The sequence below is a fragment of the Grammomys surdaster genome, unplaced genomic scaffold, assembly GCF_004785775.1.
Source record: "Grammomys surdaster isolate TR1022 unplaced genomic scaffold, NIH_TR_1.0 275, whole genome shotgun sequence".
NCBI lineage: Eukaryota > Metazoa > Chordata > Mammalia > Rodentia > Muridae > Grammomys > Grammomys surdaster.
In genome coordinates this window covers 1,465,522-1,481,663 of record NW_021604716.1, presented here as the reverse complement: position 1 = coordinate 1,481,663, position 16,142 = coordinate 1,465,522, and the positions used below count along the sequence as shown (strand labels likewise).

The 16,142-nt window shown below is 43.7% G+C and overlaps 1 protein-coding gene across 4 annotated transcripts in view; it reads right to left on the bottom strand.

The window, feature by feature from the left end:
* Ric8b (RIC8 guanine nucleotide exchange factor B) overlaps positions 1-16,142 on the bottom strand; it is a 94,464-nt gene that overhangs the window by 28,058 nt on the left and 50,264 nt on the right. For all 4 annotated transcript variants that reach the window (XR_003712575.1, XR_003712576.1, XM_028776946.1 and 1 more), the window contains exon 7: positions 8,094-8,238. Coding sequence is in view for 2 of the 4 variants with exons in the window: in XM_028776946.1 (XP_028632779.1) it covers positions 8,094-8,238 (145 nt within the window). In the remaining 2 variants the exon portion in view is untranslated. The remainder of the gene's footprint in view (positions 1-8,093; positions 8,239-16,142) is intronic.

The window sequence follows — 16,142 nt, the reverse complement described above, 5'->3', positions numbered from 1 at the left end:
CCAGACATGATTTTAATGGTCAAATACAAATCCACTGATGATCAAGGACCACAAATCTAAGCCCTCAGAACACTAATGCCTGGTAAGTAACGACCCCTGATATTTTAATGAAAACAACATTTATTGCTCTTTTATTGGAACATATGTCAATTCTGAGACACCTGGGTTACAGAGATGATTTAAGACATATTAATGCTCCAAAAATAAAGTCAAATGAAATTTTGGTAAGAATTTAAACAACAAGAAATTGGGAAGCAAAGAAAGGAGTTAAATGGAATATAAAACCCTATGTGAGAGAAACCCTGGAGTAGCTTACCTTCCAGTGTGATGCTAAAAATCCCATCTAAGCCCTGACGCACACTGTGGAGCAAGAAAGGTAAACTGACCAAACCTGGCTTACTAAGGAAGGAAGGATCTTCTGGTGGTGCTACATAGACACGCAAGGGCCCACACAGGATGGCAACTGTCTGTTATTACCTGAAGCTGCTCCTGAAATCAGATGATTCTCAGCAAGCTGATGTTGTAAGGGTGCTAGAGAACGTAGCCCACAGTGGGTGCTGATGAGGCATGCACCGGCAGGCAGGCAGTGGTGAAAGCCTACACAGACATTAGTTCTATTGTTTTACCACAAAGCAGAGCTTCCACCCCTTTACTGAGAGGAAAGCACAGCCAGAGACCATCCTCCCTTCTCAGTGGGAACCTTTCCATCCAGTTAAAGTCTACGCTGTCTAGAACCAGCAGCTCCTCTAACTAGCACTGTCTTCTAGGTCCCTCTCTTCCCATTTCTGCTTCTATACAGGCGTACAAGACACCTTTTGTTCAATACAAACCTCACCATGTTACCTTCCTGGAGGGAGCCTGCTTCCCTTAAAGGCTGGAATACCACTAGATCTAAAAGGTTTTCCTCTTACAGCCCCCCTTCTTTCTAAAGTTATGTACTACTCTGTACATCCTCAGATCCTGAATTGTTTCTTCTGTAACTACTTCTATACAAAGTGTCCCTCCAGGCTGCCACTGTAGCAAGCACAATCCTGCTTGAGAAGTTATTCCTCACTGTGGGGAAACACAGTGAAACATATATGCTAAGTGTCCACACGACTGAACTCACATTAACATTTATGGGACAATAAATACCTGTAAGATACAAGATCTCCAATGTAAAAACACTGGACGTTGGGGATGCAAGCTCTACAGAGTTACAGCATAGCACACGGGGAAAGCTTGACAAGAAGACAGGTGAGTAAAAATGGCAGGATGAAGAAGATCAACTTTGCTGAACAGTCAGAGTTCTTCAGAGATGAGGTCTACCGTGCTCTTCAAAGACAAAGCTTAGTATGCTGAGGACATGGGAAGGGCAGTTCAGGCAGTGCTAAAGCTGTTAGAAGCAGGAAGGGGCGGGAAGTACACTCAGGCAAGTACAACACTACACAGGCAAGGGGCGGGAGTAGAACAAGGCCTTCCCTAGGCAAGCGCTGAGGAAGCACTGTTGAGTTCACAAGGGGACAATGACAACATTCTGTCCACAATTTATAACAAACCCTGTTAGCTGCTTGGAAGACAGACCAAAGAAATCTGATTAGAAACAGTAGATCTGACTACATTAATATTTTAAGAAAAGGATTTTAAAGGCATATAACATGAAGTGGTGTGGGAACAAAATGGAAGAAAAAAATAAAAACGGTATTTACGAAGTCAAATCTGTCTGGTGTAATTAGTTGTACTTGTACATGTACAGAAGACAGGCAGGGTAACTGCAGGTTATGTCCCTTCACAGAGGGTATGAGCGAAGACTGAGGAGCACGGGCACCGGAGAAAATGCATCCAACTTCAGAAAGGAGAGGGAGGCAGCCATGAGAAACTCAGGTGCAGACGTGCAGTCTGTAGGCTAAACATGGAGGGTTCATCCTGAAGCAGAAGCCAAAAGTAGAGAGAGTGGTGTTCAGAGGATGACTATAGGAACTCAACGTGGGACCAGAATGATTGTCAGCAAAGGAGACTAAAAAGAACAGCTGTCAAAGGTCATCCAGGACTGCCCGAGCACAGACATATTGAGAGATACAAGCAATATTGCAACTACCAATAACAACTGCAGTAGGGTAAAGGTGAAAAAATACCCACTGCTTCTGAGAATGAGGTAGCCTGTGAACGTGTCAAGGGCAGTAAGAAGCATGCCCTACTACTGCTGGAACTGGAAAGGAAACGGCTGACTAGCAGTAAAGTGAGCTCTCCCTGGGTGTAGGGATACTGGGAATGAAAATAATCAGTCTTTCAAGACTCCAACATGGAAAAGCTTACAAAATTAAAGCAAAGACTAGAGAGGAACAACTCACAGCAGAAGGCTTTTAGGAAGACATGAAGAGAACTATGAACAGCCAAGAAGCAGTTTAGCAACAGGCTAAAGAGACGCCAATGGCCCTCACGCAGAGCTGCAGTGTGTGCTGCTAGACAAGGGAGCTCAAGCCTAGTTTATTGTTGTGACTTAGCCCTACCACGATGCTGTCACATGTGGAGACAGTGAACTGTTTCACAAGTCACTCTCTTTTAGTTAAACTATGAAGACTATTTTCAAGGAGCTTCCAGAGAGTCCAGTTTTAAAATTATTACTTTGAGAAGAATATATTTGAAGTGTTAGCACACAAAGCGATGAGCGTCATTATGCTATTTTCTATTTTCGTACTCATGGCATTATGGCTACTTCTTGTCCATCCCCCCCCCCCCCCACCCGTCTTGCTAGTCCCCTCTTCTGACAGCCAGCCTTCCTTCCTGCTTTCACACTCCATGCATTCCATTACAGTACCCTAAGCGCTTGGCTTCTTCTATTGGCGTCCTTTACACATTTAGGATTCATATGCTCTCTCATTCAGACTTCACACATGTTCACACATGAAGGAAAATACGGAGTAATACTTCCTTTTTTGAATTCAGTTTTTTTTTTTTTTTTTTTTTTGCTTAGCATGATTTCCAGGAAGCACTGACTTTGTGAGAATAATACTAATGTAGTTATGTCACAGCTCAACACAAGCTGGTAATATGCCTACACGTTAGTATTTTTGTTCCTGTTGGCTAGAGAAGTAGGCTGCCCTGGCATAGATGGGTATTTAAGACACCTTGGTGTTCCTTTCATGTCTGTCTGTTAGGACTTTGCCGTTCTTGCTTCTGACTGCTACTTACTGCTCTCCTCTGTGGTCTGAGCACAGACTACAGCCCCTTCACACTGCACATAGCTGTGTGTATCTTTAAGAGACACTGCAGCTACTGTGACTGACGTGATTTGACCTGCACATGGACCTTCTCCCCTCTCTGTTCCCTTAGACCCAACCCTTAGGCGTATCCCTAGAGCTGCTGCACCAGAACACCAGGACAGCACTCCCCCCATGGCCCCCCGCCCACATCTCCTATGGATCCCACAGACTATCACTCCTAACCTCCCTCCCCCAACTCATTGCTGTATCCCAGGCCCCAACTCAAGCAGATACCTCAGGCTCAACTGCAGGTCACACCTGCCAGCAAAACAGCTGGGTTGCTGCAGACCTCCACTCTCTGTTTCCCTAGAGCCAATCCCTTACTCTCCTCTCTGGCACAGCAACATCTCAGCAGCTGTGGCCTCCCTCCTGTCCACTTCTCTTGTGGACCCCATACCATCCCCTCCAGACCTCCCTCCTCTGACTCATCACTGTATCCCAGCCTCCAACACCAGCAAGGATTCCCTATGAACACACAGCCTAGCAGACCAGTAAAAGAACCAATACACAGCCATCACACTCTGAAAATCCAGACAGGAAACAGAAACCAAAGACCCAAACAGCCACTCAACAAAGACAAATCCAGAAATCGGCACCTAGACATATAATCACCCTAAACCCAGACGCCTAGATGCCAGCTTAAGAACACAGTAACAGCCAGGGCAACACATCTCTACTGAGGCCCTGCTATGCTACCACAACAGGACCAGAATATTCCAACACAGCAGAAGCACAGGAAAAAGACCTTCAAAGCATCTATACGAAGACGATAGAGGTCCTTAAAGAGGAAATGAATAAATCCCTTAAAGAGAGCCAGGAAAACACAAACTGGAGGAAATGAATAAATCTCCTAAAGAAACCAAGAAAAAATAAACACCTGCATGTGCTTTGAACATGGAGAGGTCAAACTGGTGCCAGCATGGAGGCTTCACCCCTACACTCTAGTCTCTTGGGTGTAGGAAGGTACTCTGTGGGCTATGAAACAAACATGGACCAACCCACCACTAAACCTTTGACCAAGAAGATGTGCTAGGGAATGGTGCTACAGAACATGCGGGAGTAGCCAACCAATTCTGATTTGAGGCTCACTCCATGAGATAGAGCGCATGCCCAATACTGCCTGGATGGCCAGGAACCAAAAACTGAGTAGCCCAGAGAGCTAGGGTAGAACCCAACATGACTGGCAAAAATCAATCAATCAATCAATCAATCAATCAATGAAATGATTCCTAATGGTATTCTGCTATACTCAGAGATCAGTGCGTTGTCTAGTTGTCAGCACAGAGGCTTCCTCTAGCAGACACTGGAAGCAGATGCAGAGACCCACAGCCAGATTTTATGGAGAGAGTCTAAATTGGAAGTCTTCACTGGGTACTTCCCCTCGCCATTCGGGGAATCCCAGAGGAAAAGGGGATGGAAAGATTGTAGGAGTCAGGGGGCATAGAGGACACCAGGACAACATGGCCCACGGAATCAGCTAAGCAGAGCTCACATGGCTCAGAGAGACTGAAGTGGCAAGCACGGGGCCTGCAGGCGTCGGCACCAGGTCCTCTGTGTATATGCTGTGGCTGTTAGTTGGGTACATTTGTGGGACTCCGAACTGTGGGAGTGGGTGTGTCTCCGACTCTCCTACCTGCCCTTCGGACTCTTTTCCTACAGCTGGGCTGCCTTGTCCAGACTCGACATGAGGGCTTCTGACTTGTCTTACTGTGCTTGTTTTGTCATGGTTGGTTGTCATCTCTGGGAGGCCTGCTCTTTTCTAACGGGAGATGGAGGGGGAGTGAATCTGGGGGTGATGGGAAGAAGTAGGAGCAGGAAGGAGTGGAGGGAGGGGCAACTGTGGTTGAGAGTGCTGTATGAGAGAAGAATCTATTTCTAGTAATTAGAAGGAAGTTATTTGATAGTCTGCAGCTCTTCAGTGGCAGCAGTGAGTTGCAGCTGAACAGCAGGGCCTCTGTGCCAACTCTTGCAGTCCTCTGCTCTCCAAGCAACAGACTGCTGTGAAGGAGAATTCCCATCTGTCATTTTGCATGGACACTGCGGGTACCTTCATTACTAAGGGCTTGGCTGCTGCAGGGAAATGACATGAGGGTAAAAATTCTGTCCTGTGTACTTCTGAGTCTAGCTTACAAATACATTTCAGATAGATGAATTGAAAGATATTCATCATGGTTATTCACTCATTTACTTATTTTAATTAGCGTGTGTGCTTGCACACACATGGAGGTCTGAGGTCACCTGCAGGAGTCGGATCTCTATGTATCTACTGTGTAGACTCCTGGGTCAAATGCAGGTGGTGAAGGTCAGGAGCAGGAGCCTTTATCCACCGTTCCATCTCACCAGCCCTCTGATGAATAGATTTTATTCCAAGAATACATGCATACATGTCTAGTAAGATTGATTACACTGAGAAGTTTCAAATTTTAATTGAAAAAAATTCAAAAACCAAAACCAAACGACACAAGTGTTAGTGTGCTGAGCTAGGCTAGGTCTGAGTCCAGCTGTATTATAAAACTTCCCAAGCACTAGATATCCTAGGAGGAACAATGCCAACTCTCGCAAATGAAAATAACCACAGAACTCACTTGCAAAGTATGTGCTGCATTTGCTATGCACTGACTCACAGGTAAGGTGACATCGTCCTTAGATACATACTCATATATGAATTTTAAAGACATATACAAGAAATGTGTGTTCATTGTAAAAAAAAAATCTATAAAGAACCAGCAATCTTCTTAGTCAAAAGTAACACTACTACTACTAATACAGTAATTATCTGAAAACCTTTGTGGGTGTGTGAATGCAGACAAGTGTGCCATAGTACACACGTGGAGGTAAGAGAAGAGCCTCAGCTAGCTACTGTCCCCACAGCCCACCCTGCTTTCTGAGTCTCTTGTTTGCACTGGGTGAGCCAGGCGGCTGGCCTCTGCCATGGAGGTCTCACGTCTCCTCCTGTCCTCCTGTGGGAGCCCTTCGATTACAGACACACACAGCTGTGCTCCACCTTCCATGGGGTCTGAGGAGTAGGAACTCAGGCTCTCGTGCTGCGTATCTCCCCAGCTCTGACACCCAGTTTTAAGTGAATGGGCAACATGTATGTGTGGTTTCGTTTAATGGGCACACACACATATGCTTTTTTAAATTGGTGCAAATGTGTGTGCATGAGTTTGTGGAAGTTAGACAACAGCTTTAGGCGTCATTTCTTTGAAACGCTGTCCAGTGTCTTTTGAGGTAGAGTCTCACTGGCCTGAGGCCTGACACTGAACTAATTCAACAAGCACCAGAGATTCTTCTTCCGGGGATCCTCCTATCTCTGCTTCTCCACTGCTGGGATTACAAGAGTGTGCCACCAAGCCTGGCTTAGCTACCTACCCACCTACCCATCTGTCTACCCACCCACCGACTCACCCATCCACCCTCCCTCCGTCCTTCCCTCCAATTCAGACCATCGTGTAGGCACGTAACTGACTAACCCATCTCCCCAGCCTCCACAGAGCTCATTTTTGATCTAGGAAGATTCAATCAGCGACTATTTTGGCAACACATGTGAGGAACTATGATAACCATCTGATTTTAAGATGTAAGTCAATCTTTTTTCAAATCATGGAAGAAGTTAATAGTTCAAAAGAAGCTAAAGTGAAGCAATATTACCAGTAGAGTGTCCTTGCGGGAATTCAGTGGTTTAGGAGTGGTTTGAAAGAATGTCAAGCACATGACACCTGTCACTGCTAAAAACTGTTATCAACATTATAATAACACTTCAATTATGTTACTAATAATGTACCATTTTTATAGGAACCTAACTGGTTGAACTAAAAAGTCAGAAACAAAGTTTAAGAATTCAGAAAATTTAAGATTTTGAGGGCAATTGACTGGTATGTGCAAGACCCTAAGTTCAATTTCCAGCACTGAGAAATAGATAGACAGATAAACAGGAAGACATACATAGATGATAGATAGATGGATGATAGATAGATAGGTAGATAGATAGATGACAGATGTTTTGAGAGGAGTGTTTTTCATCTCTTAACTATCTCACAAAACTAGGGGTCTTTGAAAAAGTGAAATAAAAATCAGCTTAGGCTCTCAGCCTCTTACTCTCTGCCCCCTCTCCCCCTGTCCCTTCTACCTCCCCCTCCACACACACACATGTTCCTGGCTGGCCTCTCCTCCTCTTCTCTTCTCCCCTCCCCCCTCTGACCTTCTTTATCCTCCTCCCTCCTCAATCCCACTTCCCATGCCCTAAATAAACTCTATTCCACACTAAAAAAAAAAAATCAGCTTAGATGCGATTTTTATACAAAGATACTATATGAAGAAGAAATATTATTTGTTATCTCAAGGGTAAAGGCCACACCTTAATAGACTTCTAGACATCTATCAGGATATCACACGAGTAACATTCTGTGACCACAGACTGACGAGTCAGTGAGGAAACCAAACGTTTCCTGGGATTTTGAGAGGAAGCAGAGGAACCAAGAAGAATCACACTGGTGTCTAGAACAGTAGCACCTGGATCAAGGCAGGCGTCTTACAATGGCTCTCAGGATCAAGGCAGGCGTCTTACAATGGCTCCCAAGCGCCAGACACCACAAGGTCTGGGCTAAGTCCACATAGGCAAAGGTCAGATAATAGATAAATGTGTTTTGGAGAGTATATGTCTGCATGTCCTGGGGACTTGGGGAACACATAACAAGGATTCCAATTCCTACTCATGGTCATCTGTGCAGCCACTCTTACCAGCAGGTAAGCAGTCAGCTCTGCAAAGACTGCAATGCTACACCCAACAGGGAATTTTCTCAAATTTTTTGCAAAAGATAAAAAATATAAGGCAAAGAGAGTTTAACCTACCTCTCTCTTTGCAAAGGACAAAAAGAAACTCAGCAGCAATCTGCTTGACTCCGAGGTCAACATGTGTCATGAGGCGCACCAGCTTATTTCTCACGGTTGAGCCAACTTCCGGGCGATTTGTCACATCCCTCAAAGGTGGTAACACCTGATTGAAAGGGGAAAGAAGGCATCATCAATGGAGGGTGTGGGATGCATGGGAACAGCACCAGACAACTGGTCAGTCTTAGAAGGAATTATACTTAAGCTTTTAGTAAGAGTAGCAAACAGAAACAACTGTGAGCGTCCAAATAAAATGAAATAAACCATCATCATAACCAGCCATAACCAGATCTCAAATAATCTCCCATGTGTGGTAAGGTTCTGTTTGGATAGAAACATGTTTCCCTGTGCTTCCTGGCTACTGCAGCTCCTGCAGTGCTTCTGGTGTCTAGCAAGACTGAATCTGCAGTCCATGTCCCGTTGCTCTTTCTTGCTGGGTATGACAGCAGAGGTTTAGGACCCATGTGCATGGAAGGCTGAGAGATGATGACAAAAGGTCAAAGTCTGCTTTAGCCCCATCAGAGCGAGGCTGAGTCCAAGAGCAAAGGGGGGTTGTAAACCCAGTAAAGCGCTTCTTTGTGCACTTGAGGACCTGATTCAATACTCAGAAACTACAGGAAAAAAACCCAGGTAGCATGGGCTTGTAATCCTAGCATGGGGGCAAGGAGAGACAGGAGGATTCTGGGGCTAGCCAGCCTGGTCTAGTTGGCCAGTTTCAGGACAGTGAGAGAGACAGGGAAGAGTGAGGGAGAGAGTAGATGGTGTCTAAGATGGAGCACCTGAGGTTGTCCTGTCTTCTGCCCTGTACATATGTGTGGATGTGTTCACACACGCATCTTCCTCCCCCCACACTCCCCACACACTAACACCCATGCTTTCCTATTCTTTTACATACTTCCTCAGTGGCCCAAGCCACACTGACTTCTCAATTCTCTTAATTCTAACAGCATAATAGGTATTTAATTTTTAAAAATCTGTACTTATGCATTTTAGTTGTTTAATTTTATAATGGCTATTTCAGGTTGGATATAACTAACTCCAAATCTGTAACCTTTGAGTACTGACATGATACCACAAACATAATAGGTATTTAATTTTTAAAAATCTGTACTTATGCATTTTAGTTGTTTAATTTTATAATGGCTATTTCAGGTTGAATATAACTAACTCCAAAATCTGTAACCTTTGAGTACTGACATGATACCACAAACAGAAACTGCATGTGACAAGGAAAATGAACTTCATGTGATAGGTTAAGTAAAAGGATGCTAGAATGTGTAAATTATCTTAAAGGTCTAGGGAACGGGTACATACAAAACATGAATTTCGTATTTACACTTGGATCTCACTGCAAGGTATCTTTCTGTATATCTATGCAGATATCCTCAAATCTAAAAATATTATAAATCTGAAACACTTAAATCCAAGCATTTGGGGGGAGAGGTAACCTTTCTTCACCAAGTATTTTTCTCTAATGCTATCTACAGTAACAGGTCTCTCTTTCCCTCCTTCTCTCCCTCTCTCTCTCCCTCCTCCCCTTTTTCTTCCTCCCCAAGGGTCTCTCTTCAATGAAGAAAAACCATTCCCTCACCCCTCCCTCACTATCTTTAATACTCTGTTTCTCACTGACGCTCTTCTACAATCCTTCTCAGCTCTGACCACCTGGTATAGTAAATATTTATTGTGTGCCTATTTCCACTTAAGCACATGTTAAGAAGCATACACCCAGGATGTGGGATGTATCTTTCTGAGCATCTCTCTCTTAACTCTAATGCTTATCCTAATATCTTTTTTAAAAAAGTAAGTTTCATAGGGATGTTTTTCCCCTTTCTTTTTTCGTCTCTTCTAAGCACCTGGAAGAGGCACGCATATATATATGAATCCAACAAATATTTGTTGACTTAAAGGGGAAATGAATGAATCCAAGTGATTTCTATTAAATGATATATTGACTCATTTTCTGTTACTATAGAAAGAAAATATTCAAGGCATGCTAGCATAATGAAGAAAGGTGTTTTATTTAGTTTACAGTTCTGGAGACTGAAAGCCCAAGATAAGGTGATCCTACCTACTCCTACTGCTACTGAGTGGCAACTGATGTCATAAAGGCAGGGGTGTTTGTAGGAGGAAATCTTCTTATATCGAGAAATAAAAAGCCAGATAGTGATTCAAGGGTCAGGCCTGCTCCAGAGTTTGCTCTGTAAGAGCTGAAGGGTCCTGTAGGAACTACCCTAACCCTGCTGAGGCGGTGCCCACTGAGGATTTTCCATAAGGCCATACCTCTTAAAGGTTCTCCATCATTACCCACCCACTGCCATCCTGGGGACATCAAGTCTCTAACACATGTTCTTAGAGGAAAAACTATACCCAAATCACAGAAAGTGCCTTCTATATAAACAGTCCTTGTGCTAGGAAATGAGGCACATTACAAAGCCAAAGAACAACTTACTATGCACCTACACAGACTATATACATGTGGCATTTGTCTAATCTAGTTAACTACTTTCCACCTTCCACCTCTCTTTATCTACAGTAAGTGCACCAGGAAGCACAGGGGCTGGAAATATAGCTATAAATTAAAACAGAGACCACATGTCAGACAAAGAATCTATCCAAATGTCTATAAGATCCACATATAAAATATCTCTAGAAGTGTCGAGCATAATGTAAGGCAAAGGTAATTGTACAACACATTCCTATTTGACTGAGTCAATTCAATTCTACTGGGTTTAATCCTTATCTCTAGAAGAATGAAGCACTCGATAGGTGATTTCTACAGACTGCATCTACCGTAATATCCAGTGTGTACAACTACCGACAAGGGTAGCATGCAGAATCCATCAACTACTTTCTGGGGTTTCTTAAAGACGTGACAGCCCTGTTGTTCCCTGCCACTTCCAAAAAGCACATGCACATTGACACTGTCTCCCAACATGCTTGGTTAAGTTGTATCCAGTTTCTCTCTCAAACACAGCATCTCTTCTCTAAGTCTAAGACTAATACAACTTGGGCCAGTGATTTCTGGTTTTCATTTGTAACTGCTCAAACACGAAACACTCAAGGCCAATTTCCTTTGTGTACTCCTGAGCTAGATTTAATAAGGTAGTTGCTACTACATGTAGTAAGTAATTAGACATAGCTCCAATTGCAGTATTACCATAGCTAATAATCTGTTATTTCCCCTTTGGTGTTAGAGATTGAGTTTATGGCCCTGTGAATACCAAGCACATGCCCCACCAGTGAGCCACGCCCTGTTACACTCACCCATTATGCTCAGCCTTTCTTGAGCACTAACTACAGTGCATCCTTTTTAGAAGTTTTTTTTCTTTCTCTTTCCTCCTTCTTCCTCTGCCCTTTCTTTTCTTTCTTTAAATCCAAGGACTATTTTATTAGAGTGTGAAAGAAAAGCAACAGGACAGGCATGCTACGTGCCATGCAATCCTCACCTAAACTGAGCCAATGCCAGTGTCTTCCTCTTAAATCTATGGGACTAAATGTTTTCTTTTATAAAGTTAGGCTGCCTCAGGGTTTCATTATAAGAGTGAAGAACAGACTAACATAAAAAATTGGTACCGGAAGTTACTGTAGAGTTGTAACTATATGCAACTATTGTGTGTATACTGTATTCTATTGTATTATTATATGTATACCATAACTATATGTAATTATTGTTACTGTAACTATACCTGAAAATGAGGAGGCAGCTTTGGAGCTGGTGACTAGAAAAGGTTAGAAGAATTTGAAGGAATAGGCTAGGAAATTTCAAACGTTATAAATGAAGCTTAATTGAAAGTTCTGGTAAGAGTTCAGAAGAGGAAGAAACTAGGAAACTAATTTTGGACAGAAAGGAGAATCTGATGGGAAAATGGGGGAGCAATCATTATTATACTGTTATAAAGAATGTGACCACACTAAAGTCATATGCTAAGACAAGATTGAAATTAGGAATGCTGGACTAGTTTATTTGGCCAGAGAAATTTCAAAACAATAAAATATATGGGTTATAATGTTAATGTTACTGGTTACTGTTGGATTTATAGTAAGTGTTGGAAGCAAAAGGAAATAGAAGATTAACAAATTCACAGTTTACCCAAGGAATGAACAGAAAAAGTGACTAAGGAAGGTTAAGGAAGGTCCACAGACAGACTGTTAGATACTGGCAAGAATGTTAATTATGAGGTTTCTATAAAAGTCTTGAGTCTACCTCCCAAATTGTCTACCCCCAACCCCATCATAGGCCAAGAGATTTTTCAGGATAGTATTGTCTCAGGAATTGAGCCTAGGGTGCTCTCTGCTGGTTTACTCTACAGGACCAGCTCAGGATCTGTCTCCCTGTCCAACTGGTGAGGTTCTGTGGCTGCAGCAGCAGCTTAAGCAGAATCAGAGTTCATATCAGAGGCAGATTGTTCTGCCATCTACGTGGTGATGATTCTGCAGGTATGCAAAATGCAAGACTCTTAAGATCATGAGAGCATCAGCCAAGATTTCAGAGAAGGCCAAGCAGAAATGTGCTGCAGGCTCAGAGCCCCTGCAATGAGAACCCAGTGAGATGACGCACACTGGAGAAGCTGGAGTGGAGCTGTAGTAGCGACCCAAGAAACACACAGGGCAACCAGCAACATGATTAGCAAGCAGTCAACTGGGCAATGTCCAACAAAACTGACTGCCCCTCTCCCTGGGACTTTGAGCCAATTCCCCACTTTTGCTTCTTTTGGAATAAAAAGATACCTAATGGCTGTGCCGTCACCTCATAGTGCAAGTAGCAAAGTCATTTTGACTTTATCGATGAAAGGAATTTGCCTTGACTCTAGGAACTTTGTACTTCTTCTTGTTGTTGTGTGTGTACATGCATGCAGGCATATACGCGGATGGCAGACAGCACTGTGTGTCCTGTTTATTACTCTCTGCCTTATTCCTTTGAGATAGGGTCCCTTAGTGTACCTAGTGCTAGGTCAGTAATCTCACCATCCCTCCTGTGTCAAGCACTGACAGTGCTTCAGGTCACACATGGCCATGCCCAACTTTTTTACCTGAGTAATGAGGACTTGAAAGCAGGTCCTCATGGTCATGTAGCAAGTGTTCTTACCCTCCCAGCCATTACCCCACCACTGGTTATCGGTTTCAGACATGCTCTCACTATGCAGCTCAGGTTGCTGCAACTTTGTAGCTTTGAAGGGATGCCTGAGTGAGTTAAGACTACTGGGAAACGGAGTGCCCATGTCCTGCACTGAGCACATAAACACGCCAGCTGAATACTGGCTTTCCCTTTCTCTGCTTCCTGCTCTAATGAGAAATGAACAAATAACTTAAATTCCTTAGGTCACAACTTGAAACTGCTGTTGCTACCGTGCCTTCCCTACCATGAAGGACCATACTCTTAGACTATGAGCCAGAATCAATCCTTTCTCCCTAAGTTGCTTCTGTCAGGACTTCTGTCCCAACAACAAGCAGTGTGACTACTGTGCCCTGTGCTGTCCTGCAGCTCCTCTGGATGGCAGTGAGACAGCTATCACTGGATGCGATCCCTCATCCTCGGACCTCCAGAGTGACAGGCTCAGGCCTCTCCTTCTCTGCAGACCTCTTCAGTATCCTGCCTCAGGGATTCCACTACACTGACGGGCTCCAGGCTAACACACCTTACAGTTTTAGTTATCCTTTCACCTGTCCCATCTCATCCCTCACCTACACTGCAGTGTGTCCTCAGGACACAGAGAGTCTTATATTTTTGGGCATGTATGTGGCTGACTAATAGGCTTCTTTAGCTGCTCTTATTAGAAAAAGCAAACATAGACAGTTTACTTGAACCTTGATCTTGCTTTTATTAACAAATAAAAAACATAGAAAATAAGGTATTTTCTTTTAAGAAAAAGTATTTTAATCCTATGTGTAAGGGTGTTTTGCCTGCGTGTATGTATGTCTGTGCATGTGTGCATGTACTGCCTGTGGAGACAGAAGAGGGCACTGGGTCCCCTGGAACTGGAGTTACAGACAGATGTGAGCTGTAATGTGAGTGCTGAGAATTGAGCCTGGGTCATCTGAAAGAGCAATGAGTGCTCTTAACCTGAGGCCATCTTTCCAGCCTCATAAGATATTTTCATTTATTATTCTTTATCAAGTTCTTCTAGTTAAGGTAGAATGCTTCAAAGGAATCAAACTTATAAGTAAGCTGAGCTAACTGGTTAGTTTATCTTGTTGAAATAGCTATCATGCTTTAAAGGTATCTCCATTCAAAAGTATTGAGTTTAGGGCTGGAGAGATGGCTCAACGGTTAAGAGCACTGACTGCTCTTCCAGAGGTCCTGAGTTCAATTCCCAGCAACCACATGGGTCACAACCATCTGTAATGGGGTCTGATGCCCTCTTCTAGCATGTATGGAGATGGTGACAGTGTACTCACATGATCAAATCAATCAATAAACAATGAGTTCCTGCTTTCTGACATCTTTTATCTACACTATTCATGTGCTTGATACACAGTAAAGAGTCTACTTCACTTTCACCATGTATCAAAATGACCCTGATTAATTTATAAATGGCCAGCGAAGTAAAGGGTTGTGTTAGTAATGGCACAGTAGAATTAAGAGGAAGAAATGGGAAAGGAGGATGGAAAGTTATGGTATTAATTTGGGCTATGCTAAAGGAAAACCACTACACATCCAATAGTCAAAATGAGCAGTTCATCATAAATGTCCAGGGATCTGAGGATGGCTCAGGTTGTATTTGAGCATATATATCTGGGAATCATCAGTATATAGATGTTTTCAAAATCACTACATCAGGATGTGATCAACAAACCAACAAGGGAGGAAAGAGGTAGACACAAGACACACTAGTCTTAGGCATGCAAACATTTAGGACTGGGAAGATGACCAGCAGAGGTCTCTTCTGTGTCTCAAGATCCAAATTAAGTAAGAGTTTCATGGAGGTGGGAACTTACACCAAATGCTACCAGAGGGCAGGCACATTTGCACCTCTGTCACAACAGAAGGCTTGCCTAGCATGCACCACGTGCTGGGATGGTCTCCAGCACTGCATAAATTTGGTGTCGTGATACACACACAGAACCCTAACACTTCAGAGGTGGTGGCATGAGGATCAGGAGTTGAAGGCCATCCTCAGGTACATAGTGAGTTAGAGGACAGTGTGGGCTACATGGGACTCTGTTTCCTTTTGGAAAAAAGAAAAAGAGCCCTAAAATGTATTGGAATGTTCTGGGAAGCTGCCTGGTATTGGTGGTCTTAAAGCTAAAGTCTAGTCAGTTTGCGTGTTCAGTAGCAGCCCACGGTAGGTAGAATGCTGATTCAACCATGTTGTTGAGTGCAGTTAACGCTGTCTAGAAAGGAGTGACTACAGCTATGAACTACATGTGAGCTTGTCTAGGTGTGAGAGAAGGAAAGGCACAGAGGAGCAAAGAGAACAGCACATTCTCCATGGGACAGGATGAGGTCGCCTGAAAGCACTGAGTAAGGAGCCCGAGAAGACGTGTGAGGCTGAAATTGTTCGGAGCCTGGTACTGTTCCAGTCTTGAGTTTCTGATGAGTGTTGAGTGGCTCAGAGCTTACTGTTTCTTCTCAGCCTATGCCCCAATCTGTCAGTGTGTTATGTGAGCCACACTTTCAAGAAAGCTCGAAGGATGAACTCTGGCCATTGCCACACCTACTATTCCTTCTTCGGTTCCCAGGAGTGCTCTCACTATGTGGTGTGGTAGCCACCCACTCATCCCCCAGTCTCCTCTCACACACAGCATCTCAAGTCTTCTCAATGCACATGAGGTCCTCCTATGAAAGCCCCCAAAACATTCCAGTGCTTTCTCATCTTATTCTGAGAGAATCCACACTTGTCATTGGCACTGTTGACTCGTTTACTGCCACACTGACAGCCCCTGCCATCTGTCTTTGGTCTAGTCACACCGGCTGCCTTGTTTCCTTCGTCTGAGGACTCTAACCATCTTCCCTCTGATAGATCCTCTTCAACATTCTCAGAGACACTTGCTATTTACCCAACTCCCTGC